The following is an 11163-nucleotide window of genomic DNA, read 5'->3' as shown; positions in this document are numbered from 1 at the left end:
TCCCTTGGAGGAAAATTTCCGTGAACGGGGAAACTTTGAACCAATTCTGTGTCAAATTCGCCTGTCGAACCAGGGGGCCAAATTTCCGTCAGCACAAAAAAGCGCCCAACTATACTCATAAGATGAGTAGCCTAAGGGGAAAGGTATTGCATCCGTACTTGTACTCTTCTCACTGGCCCACGCATGCGCCAATACGCATTTGCTGCAAGCCACCACCCACACACACACATCTCTCGCTATCCGCGCAGATCCCTCCTCCCCGTTCGCCCCTCAACTCCGAATGTCATTCATCCTTACCGTTGCTCCCTCGCTGATCTGAAAGTTCCTTGGATCTTCAAAGGCAATGCGCAAGCTCTGAATCGAAACGGTCACTCTCTGTAGCTAGGACCCTTGCCCTCACCCAATTTTTATCAGGCTGACCCCTGTTCGCGGTGAGAGAGGTAGTAGTGTCACGTAGTCAATAGTGTCAACCACGGACGTTGGTAGTGGAAAATCTTATCAAGCCCACCATTACGATGCTACTACTCTGCAATCGTTCTTCTATTTTCCCCTCAAAGGAAAGGCTCTTAGATGGCGCCCACCCTTCCCCTCCCTACCTCACTAACTGCTCTCAACAGCGGGACCGCCGTTCCCAGGTTAAGCAGCGAAGCTATATACCTGGCGTGCCCTCCTAGATTTCTTAGCTGCTTGTAAATTCTTCACAGACCTGCCCTTGGTCCCGCTGTTCCCCTTGGGGTGTCCCACTCGAACCTGACGCAGAGTCATTTCGTGATAGTCAATTCTCTGAAAACACTCAAATTCTAGAAAGCCCTTAAATGCCTCAACGAGAGTACATCAGCTCTTCCTTCTCGTGATCATTACTCCTTGCATCCCTTTTACCTTCGTCCATTCTATACGCGATATTGTCAATATCGGAACACTTCCGCACCCTAAGCAGACGAGTTTCACTGTTAACTCTCTTTGGAGTGCTTCAATCGCCGACGTTGCCGAAATCACTTGTGTGCCTAAAGTATCAGTCCCTTCTTTCTTGACCACAGACGATCCATCAGTTCTACCTTTCTACTTTCAAGCGCCATGATGGAACCGGGGCTGGATTCCTCCTATTCCTCGCCCGATCAGGCCGAAGACGACCCCAACGGGACAGGGAACGGCCTGTGGTCACATCAGCAGGCGCTCGATGGAGGCGAAGGGAATTCGACCTCGCCAGATGATTCTGCTCAATCTCCAGGTCAAGCTGCCTTGGCCCCCAAGCCCACGCAGAAGCGACGCCGTGTGACCCGGGCCTGCGATGAATGTCGAAGGAAGAAGATCAAATGTGACGGGAAACAGCCATGCACACATTGTACGGTATATAGCTATGGTGAGTCAGATTTCCGCGGTGGGCAATGCGTACACCTCCTTTTTCCTTTTTCTGATCGAGTGTCCAGATTGTACCTATGACCAACCTTCCAACCGCCGCCGAAATCCTGCGCCGCAGTATATCGAAGCTATTGAACAAAGGCTTCATCGTGCCGAGACCATACTGAAAGCCGTGATGCCGGATTTGGATTTGGGCAGTGTGGATTTGGATCAGGTCATTTCCCAGAAACTTGCAGCGGCGCGGGCTCCCGAGCAGAATACCCAGAGCAAGCAAACTAATGGGGTCGAATTATCCCGCCAACGGTCGAATGTCGGTCAGGACGGTGCCCAGGACCCTCTGCTTGAATCAATGGTGGAGAATACGGGACAGTTGGATTTGGATGATGATGGTAAATGGGATTATCATGGTCATAGCTCTGGACTTGCTTTCATCTCTAAGCTGCGAAGACAATTTGGAGACCAACTCCTCCCCTCCGCTACGCTGGGGCCTTGGGAGCACTATCGGCCGTTTACCGGTTCCCTGTATGACTCTCCACGATCAGCGGATTCGCCCATGGAGAGCGGGATCCCCAATGTGGCTGAGCTTCCTCCTCGAGAAACCGCTATGCAGCTCTGCGCGAATGCGCTCGATGACGCATGTGCACTTATGCGACTCGTCCATCAGCCTTCCTTTTATGAGATGGTCGACCGCATCTACAGCACCCCACCTGAAAATTTTGCCAATGCGGAAAACCGCTTCTTGCCCCTTCTCTACGTTATTCTAGCCCTCGGCTGCTTGTTTGCAAAGACTGAGCAGAGTGCGCTGGATCGTGAGGGCTACGAGATTGCAATTGATCATGGGTACGTCACGTTCCTAGCCGTAGAACCCCCACAGGCAACAGACTGACATGTTATAGCTTTAAATACTTCAAGGCTGGACGAACCATGATTGATATCACCGATTGTCGCGATATCACATCGCTACAGGCCGTGGTCGTCATGGTCATGTTTCTTCAAGCTTCTGCTAGACTGAGCACATGCTATTCCTACGTTGGAATTGCCTTGCGGTCATGTCTCAGTATGGGACTGCATCGTTCGCTCCCTATGAGGTTCAATCCAATTGAACGCGAGGTTCGGAAGCGAGTATTCTGGATCGTTCGCAAAATGGACACCTACGTGAGCGCATCGCTAGGTCTGCCGAAGTCTCTCAACGATGAGGATATCGACCAGGAAATGCCCATGGAAGTGGAGGATGATTACATCACCCGCGATGGTATTCTACCTACTCCTGAGGGCCACTTTTCCCTTATATCCGCCAACAATGCCCATGGTAAACTTGTTGCGATCCTTGCAAAAGTTATCAAGTATATTTATCCTCTAAAGAGCGCCCAATGCGATGAAGCAGAGCACTCCAGCCAAACTTATCTTATTTCTCATGCAAAAATCCGGGAGATCGAGCGAGACTTGCAAGACTGGATGGAGCGGCTTCCAGTGCAATTGAGGCCGGGTGGCGAGGTAACCGCCGACCTTTCTCGGTGAGTCGATGCGTTTGCAGCGAGTCGTTTGAATTACACTAACATTGGACCAACAGCGCCCAGCAGCTTCTGCGAATGGCGTATGCGCATGTGCAGATGATGCTCTATCGACCCTTCCTGCACTACGTCTCCCAGTCCAGCCAGACAAAATCCGTCGATAAGAGGTCTTTTGCTTGTGCCGCCGCCTGCGTCAGTGTTTCTCGAAACATAATTCATATCACGGCTGAAATGAAGAAGAGAGGCCTGTTAATTGGTGCCTATTGGTTCACCATGTACACGACCTTCTTCGCCATTTTATCTTTGCTCTTTTTCGTTCTTCAAAATCCAGATAGCTTAACAAGCCAAGATTTGCTACGTGATGCTATCGAGGGAAGAGAGACTCTGGCAAGCCTGTCAAATCGAAGCATGGCTGCGGACCGATGCTCAAAATCGTTGACAGTATGTGGTCTCGGAAATTTTTGCATGATATTATGACCTTGCTAATAATTATTCTGTACAGCTCATATTCGAAAGACTCCCTGAAAAGGTCAAAATCGGCCGGACTGTTTCGCAGTCCAGTAGCCGAAAGCGGTCTGCAGCCGCTGCGAACGGACCTGAAGCGTCGGCGAAGGCGAATTTGCCCACTCGACCGACTTCCATAGCATTGCCAAATCAAATATTACAGCGCGCGACCACCTTCCCTACGCAAATGAAGTTGCCGTCGAAGACGAACAGCGCACCAAATTCTCCCGAAAATGGGCTCCTTCAGGGTTTGAACGACGCTTCTACCACGTTCCGCTCCAATGTATCCGATGGGTACTCGCCTACCAATTCTGGGAACCTTTCCAATACACCCTCGTCGAGCTTCAGTATTGCTCCGCAACAGATCACTCAAACGAATCCTCTTACGGCTGCTGGGGTGCCAGACCTATCAGCCATGATGTTCCCATCTGCCGATCCATTTGCATACCCTAATCAGCCAATGACCACGCTGGAGAACTTTCGACAGAGTCAAGAGCCGTTCAGTCTATTCCAGTCACCTACGCCGAGCAATGGGCTATTTATGCTCAACGGCAATTCATCTAATCCCTACGATAATCTTGAAGTCCCTCTTTTCGGGCCTCTACCGCCATATCCATATTTAGTCCCTGATCAGCACCTTGATACCGCGCTTGCAACTCAGCCAGACTCGGGTAATGTCATGATGCCGGTTATGGATGACCCGCAAGAGGCTCAAGGGCGACCTGCAATTACGCCAGGCTTGGACTTGGATAAGATATTTGGTGGAGACGATTGGAACGGCATTTTCATGGATCAAAAGTACCAGGCTCTTTCGTGAGCTTTCTTAACTTAATTTTTCCCTTTATTTTCATTTATAGAATCACTTTGCGTCAATCTGCAAAGCGGTGTTAAGAGTGTTGATGGGTTGCGATATTGGGATACCCAGTCTTCTTTTAGATCGCGTATATTATAGGGTGGCTTCTTATTTTTTCTTCTCTTTCTGGCTGGACTTTTGAGCAATTTGTGCACGCTATAGAACTTTTCAAGCGGGTTAAGCGTTAATATTTCCAATGTTATACCATTTTTCATCAGACTATTTAATCTCGCAAAGTTGTATGGTATGTATTGCACGTGCTGTTTCCGCCGTCCATGTCATCAGCGTAGTTATGTATGTGAGTGTGAGATGGAGCAACTGAAACAGCCGCACCTTCTTCATTAGACCTGGTAAGCGTTTTTATCACGGCGATAATAAGATTATCTGTCTTCGTTGCTACCAAAAAGCTCCGCTCTTGGCTCTTGGCCAAGTATGATAAGCATGCTTGGCAATGCGAATGCCATGACTTTCCGCCATATCCTGCTAATGAAACCATCATTCCAACAAACTTTGACCCGAATGCGAAATAGTATCACGTGATTAGATCCATCCACTGGACTTCTAAGGCCTGACCACGTGGGAGAGCAAGGTTGAAAGGAGAGATTATGGCACGCGAGATTGACTGCTCTAAATCAGACTGACTTGGAGTAAATTTGGGTAAGACATCGTATCGATGGACTGCTTGTGGGGCTTTCTTCTGGGGCAGCCCCAGTTCACTTCGGGATTGAATGCGTGGGTGACCTTGTGAGCGGAGGGACATGGGCACGAGAGCCAAGAAGCCAAGACCTGCGGGGTGCATTTCATGAGCAAGTATTGCTAATTCAGCCAATCGGACGCATGGATGGAATGGCCTGAGAGTACCTCGCCCCCACCTAAGCGTTAGATCGCGCCGAATGCCAAGCCTCCAACAAGTACGCTCGGGGGCTGTACGACTTCCCAGAAGGCTTTTCCCTCGATCATGGTAATTCTATGACTCTCCTCGGCTCTCTCCTCGGCAAATTAATGTCGACAGGAGAGAAGGCATGAAATGATCGTTGTCTTATGGCAACATAGAGGATTTATGATTTTATATATCCAAAAATTGAAAACGCTTCCTTGATTTCCTCGTCTCATTCTTTCACAGTGTGCTTCGTGTTTGAGAATGTTGTGCTTATGTGCGTGCGCGCATACCTTGTCCCGGGCTTGTCAATCTGCACACACTCCGAGAGCCCCTCAATAAGACCGCTCTTGGCATCATCCTGCCAAGCCCTTCCAATCGGGCACTCCCAATCACTACACACTGAGAGATTCTGTTCCCCCAAGGGCCCGAAGATTTCGTCTCTTCCCCTCGCTCGGTCTCTTTTCCCAAGTTGCTTAAGCGAGACCGTTACGTTACGGCGGAGGAAACGATCGTTTCCTCCGATGATCGACTTTCCGAGCCGAGCCTCTTCTCTCATAAGCGTTCCTTTCCCCCCATATACCCCCGCGAGCTTCGTTTTCGATTACTCTCGGGTGGAGTGTTTCTCAGACAACACTTTTGATCTCTGATCAACATCAATCTTTCAGGCTGGAAAATCTTCCCGAGCCTATTCATTTTATTCGAGCCTGTTCCTTTGTGGTGCATTTTGCATCCTTCTGCTCATCAGCAATTCTCAGCTTTTGTCAACATCGGAGAGGACGTCTTGGCTGATTTTTGGCTTGGCATCGTGAATCTCTCCGCTGTAAGCGAGTCTCCCAGCAAACAATGGCTACTACAGCGGAAACAGCCCATGCTGCTCCTACCGCTTCAGCTATTCAGCCTGTCGTCCAGCAGAGCATCAAGGACGAAACTTTGAGCTGCCAGTGGGCTGGGTGTGGGGAGAAGGCGCAGACTCCCGAACAACTCTATGTAAGTTTCTTCCTCGAACCGCTCCTCGCCAGGGTTTTCAGCCTCACGCAACAGTCTCGAGAAGAGGGCGAGAGACAGAGACAAGATGCCTGGCTGACTTTTCTTTTTCAATAGGATCATGTCTGCGAACGCCATGTCGGTCGGAAGAGCACCAATAATTTGAACCTCACTTGCCAGTGGGGAACCTGTCGAACCACCACTGTCAAGCGCGACCATATTACCTCTCATATCCGTGTCCATGTCCCGTTGAAGCCCCACAAGTGCGATTTCTGCGGCAAGGCATTTAAGCGTCCTCAGGACTTGAAGAAACATGTAAAGACTCATGCTGATGACTCGGTCCTCCTTCGCTCGCCCGACCCGGCTGCTGGGCGGCATCGCGATCTTGGGTACCGCATGGATCCTACTGGAAAATGTGAGTAGTGACCCCTAGCATTTTTGCAACTTGGTTAAACTCTTGCATTTCATCACCCATGATGGGATGTCTTCACTTCCCCTGTCGCGCGTCTCTAATTTACACTTTGCTGACAGTAAACAACGAACTTCAAGCCTTAGCAGCTACTGCTTCTGGATACTATGACACGTCGATGCACACTGGTTACGGACATGCTCCCTCTGCCACTGGTGGCGGTTACTATGCTGCTCAAGCTCCCAGCTCCTCGACCTTTGGTCCAGTTTATTACTCGCTTGGAAGTACTGCAGAGGTGGGCAATGCTGCGTCGTACGAGACCCGAAAGCGTGGGCTCGATGCACTGAACGAATTCTTCGGCGATGCCAAACGTCGTCAGATCGACCCAAACTCGTATGCCGAAGTTGGTCACCGTCTCACGAGTCTGCAAGGCGTCCCACTTTCCTTGCAAAACGGTGCATTTGCTTCTGAATACCACCACGTCCCTTCTCCCGTCGCTGCTTCTGCTGGAGGACAAGGACCGGTTCTTCATCACCAGTATTCCTTGCCACCGATGCCAAATCTTCGCACCAAGAGCGACCTTCTCAACGTGGACCAATTCCTGGAGCAAATGCAGGCCACTGTCTATGAAAGCTCAAATCAAGCTGCGGCCGCTGGTGTTGCTCAACCCGGTGTTCACTATGTCCATGGCGGCTTGAATTTCCGGCAGAGTCACTCTCCCCCGCAAGCGCCAGCTCACACCGCTCTTCATACTGGTTCGAGCCACGCAGCCAATGCTCCGAGCACACACTCCCACGTCGCAAGCGGCGCCTCTGCACAAGGTGGCACTCCAGCTCTGACGCCGGCCTCAAGCGCCATGTCTTACACGTCTGGTCATTCCCCCTCGTCCGCTCACTCGGGTCATCGCCTGTCCCCTCTTCCCCGCGAGTCGTCCTCCAGCATGTACCCTCATCTGCCGGCCGTGAGTGCCTCGGGTGACGCTTCCTCTGGTTATTCTGCCCCGATGACTGGCCATGCTCCAGCCTCTACCTTGGGTACCATGTTTGAGGAACCGCGCCGTCGCTTCTCTGGCGGTACTTTGCAGGCTGCGTCTCGGCCTAGTCGCTCTGACGGTTCTCGCTCGCCCTCTGAAGAAGTTGCCACGCCGCCCGCGAGAGAGACCAACAAGGAAAGTGGCAATGCCACCTCTTCAGTTATTGACCCTGCACTTGCCGAGGCCGCCCAGTCTCCTACTACGCAGTCGGAAACCGCCGAAGACCGCGCTCAAGAAAGCTGGGTCGAAAACATTCGTACCATTGAAGCTTTGCGAAACATTATCAGTGCCAAACTTCAACATCGTGAGTATGAAGAAGAAGATGAGCCAATGGCTGACCGTGAGCCGACGCATGAGGATGAGGTCCGCACGCCTACTGGCCATTTTAGCAGGGACGAGGATCGTGAGATGACTGAAGCCGAGAGGGATGCGCAGAGCCTGTACCCCGTCTTGCGTGAAGTCGGAGCTGCCGATTAAGCTGAGCGTCACAAGAAGGAAAATTGAAGAATGAATATCTTGTCTATTCACAGCGAGCGTTTCAAATCGTTAATTTACAGGTTGAATTGTGGGGGCGAAAGAATTACAATTATGGGCGGCGTTTCAAGTCAGTGTTTCACACCGATTTCAATCATTTGTCTTCTCTGTTGTTTATCCATTCCATCTACTTCCATGTTGCCGCCATATTGATACTCATCATGATGGCTCGAGATCACAAAGATGCCAAGTTTACTGATATCTGATACGATTTTCCTTTGTTTGTGATCCTCGATTGTTATCTGCTCCTGCGCTCCACAACTCGGCTCTTTCTAAAATGTTTACTGTCATTTACAATAGCATATTCATACCACGGACTGCTGTGACAGCCCATTAGCTAGCTTCGGTACTACTATGAGATTCATTTGTGTTTATCCCGTGCAATCGTGGATGACAATTTATTTGACACTTGATCCTTTTCATTACCAGTTTGATATTTCCTTGGGGGAGACTGCTTGTTCATTCTGACAACTTGGGTGCCTTGACATTGACATACGACATACACATTCTCTCATTTCCTTTCCATTTGCTTTTTTTATTGGGATCCAATCATTTGGCGACACTCTAGCTCTACATAGCTTGTTAAATGCATGTGATAGTGGGCACATGGACATATATGCAACCTATGCAGATGGGTAACTGTCGCATCATTTCGCATGGAAGAGGGAAAGAACTCTGAAGCTGAGCCGCGAAGATTCACCCTTAGCAGGAGAAGCAGGTCAAAAAGCAACTCGACAGCCAAGGTGCATCTGCATGGGTCCCTACAATCAGAGAAAGGAACGGGAGGGGACAGGAGTGGACTAAGGGCTCATTTCGATAAGAGGAGAGGGGGTGATGTGCGAAATTCCTTGGCTTTCTTGGCTCTCCTTGGCCAAAAGAGCCAAGAAATTCCCGCTGGTCCTGTCCTTTCTTTCCTCCCCCCTTTCTTGCGTCTCTTATCTACACAGTCTAGGAGTAGTAGAACGCTTAGCCTCGTGCCAAGCCCGGCACTGCCCTCTTGGCCCCTCCTTTCCAATTGTGTGATCTGGCGCGGGACAAGTAAACTGCGCAGATGTAATGAATGGTTGACGTAGTGAGCCATTGAGATTAGGGTTGCCAATAGAATCAAGTATGGCATGATAAATCAGAAGAATCATTTGCGGGGGGGGGTTTGATGTGCAGGAATCACGGGAAGAAACGAGGAGAAGAAAAACATACCTAACCTGAGTGGTGATGTAACCCAACAACATGAAAGACTTCTCCTGTACGTGCCTTTTTTTTGATAGATGTGCTGTGGCACAAGAATACAAAGAATTGACCGAACATGTTGAATTGAATTGAATTGAATTTAGAGCTAATGTTTGGGATTAGAATCCAACGGCTGTCGCTGACAAGTGAGATTATTGTTATTGTGGGGTACGATAGTAGAAAGAGCTGCGGCTATACCACCGGCGATCACATAAACCGATGGCTCAACGAAGCTATCAATGCAACAGACACTAGATGCGGTACAATTAGATATACACATACCAAAACACTCTGCTAAGACCTCCACAATGAAGAGCTAGAGCGGCGAGTAATTTCAGCACGAATATTCATGTATCAAGATCAATGGGCATCAAAAACACAAACCGCATGACTTGACGAACGGTGAACGCAAACACCTTTTTTATTTTTTTAAATAAAGACAAAGAAGAAAGATAAATCTCAATTGCTTGAAAATGGTCTTTTCGCGCAGACATTCGGGGCTTCCCAGACCGGTTGCGGCCCCTGCACCGTCTACGCAAGGCCATCCGCTGGTCAATTTGCCATCACCTTCGCTGTCATCATCATCCAGGAAAAAGAAGAAGCCATGGCAACGCCGGATATCGGTTCCTTTCGCCTCCAAATCGAGCACGGCAGAGAGCAGCCAAGAGCCACTCAGCACGCTTGGGCTCTCACGGACGGGTGCCTCAGCGACAAAATCGAGACGAGAATTGACGACGACAACCTCGAGGACCTCGGCGCGGAGTCATCGGAAGAAGCGGTGGTGGAAGATTCGCCTTTTTCGGGGCATGTGGAACGATGTGAGGAGACGCATACCGTACTTTCTGAGTGATTGGACAGATGCATGGGACTATAGAGTGGTCCCGGCAACAGTGTACATGTATTTTGCAAAGTCGGTCGTCCAGTAAAATCTCCTGTTTGGGAGACTTGAGGGGCTAATAGTATGTCTGCAGTATTCTTCCAGCGCTTGCTTTCTCGCTGGACATGTTTTCGAAGACCAACATGTCGTATGGCGTCAACGAGGTTCTGTTGGCATCGGTATTGGGATCAGTGGTCTTTTCAGTCTTTGCAGCTCAGCCTCTGACTATTGTTGGCGTGACTGGTACTTTACTGCCCTTGAATCAGCCAAATCAAAGGAGGGAAACGTGTTGACAAGAATAGGTCCAATTACGGTTTTTAATTATACGGTGTACGACATTATGACGCCGCGAGGGACGAATTATTTTGCTTTCATGTGCTGGATTGGACTGTAAGTGACCTCTCCTTCTCTCACAACCCTTTATTCAATGCTTGTCTAATCCCTAATTGAAATCCAGCTGGTCTCTTGTTATGCACTGGATCCTCGCCATCACAAACTCTTGCAATGGTCTACGATATGTCACCCGCTTCTCCTGCGACACATTTGGCTTCTACGTCGCGTGCATCTACTTGCAAAAGGGCATACAGGTGCTCACCCGTCAGTGGGCACCGGGAGATACGTCTGCGTATCTCTCAATAATGGTAGCCCTTCTCGTACTCATTGTAGCCTACATCTGCGGAATCATTGGCGCGAGCCCACTGTTTCAAATGTATATCCGCAAGTTCATTGAAGACTACGGCACGCCCTTGACCATTGTCTTCTTCACCGGGTTTGTGCACATTGGCAAGATGCGCAGCGTCCATCTCGAGACTTTGCCTACCAGCAAAGCTTTCTTCCCAACTACGGACCGGGGCTGGTTCATTCATTTCTGGGACATTGACGTGGGGGACGTCTTTATCGCCATTCCCTTTGCCATTCTCCTGACCATTCTTTTCTACTTTGACCATAACGGTATTCCACACTTTCTCTTTACCCCCCTCCTCCCCCCCCCC

At 49.8% G+C, this 11163-nt stretch overlaps 3 protein-coding genes across 3 annotated transcripts in view; all 3 read left to right on the top strand.

Moving 5' to 3' along the window:
- Positions 1-1077: 1077 nt before the first annotated feature.
- L228DRAFT_266514 (hypothetical protein) lies at positions 1078-4191 on the top strand (the record flags this gene model as incomplete). Its single annotated transcript, XM_018334869.1, has 5 exons — positions 1078-1360; positions 1428-2199; positions 2256-2873; positions 2930-3311; positions 3373-4191. 5 exons carry the CDS (start codon positions 1078-1080, stop codon positions 4189-4191), a joined length of 2874 nt encoding a protein of 957 aa, XP_018189709.1.
- Positions 4192-5950: 1759 nt separating this feature from the next.
- L228DRAFT_266513 (hypothetical protein) lies at positions 5951-8010 on the top strand (the record flags this gene model as incomplete). Its single annotated transcript, XM_018334868.1, has 3 exons — positions 5951-6094; positions 6209-6506; positions 6623-8010. 3 exons carry the CDS (start codon positions 5951-5953, stop codon positions 8008-8010), a joined length of 1830 nt encoding a protein of 609 aa, XP_018189708.1.
- Positions 8011-9671: 1661 nt separating this feature from the next.
- L228DRAFT_90514 (hypothetical protein) overlaps positions 9672-11163 on the top strand; it is a 3188-nt gene continuing 1696 nt past the window's right edge. Inside the window, exons 1-4 of the mRNA XM_018336952.1 lie at positions 9672-10204; positions 10266-10414; positions 10474-10561; positions 10629-11122. Of these exons, the coding sequence (XP_018189707.1) occupies positions 9768-10204; positions 10266-10414; positions 10474-10561; positions 10629-11122 (1168 nt within the window). The 5' untranslated portion in view covers positions 9672-9767. The remainder of the gene's footprint in view (positions 10205-10265; positions 10415-10473; positions 10562-10628; positions 11123-11163) is intronic.

The sequence above is a fragment of the Xylona heveae genome (genome assembly GCF_001619985.1).
Source record: "Xylona heveae TC161 unplaced genomic scaffold L228scaffold_3, whole genome shotgun sequence".
Taxonomy (NCBI): Eukaryota; Fungi; Ascomycota; class Xylonomycetes; order Xylonales; family Xylonaceae; genus Xylona; species Xylona heveae.
The sequence above is the reverse complement of the archived record's forward strand: the minus strand, read 5'-3'. Positions and strand labels throughout refer to the sequence as shown.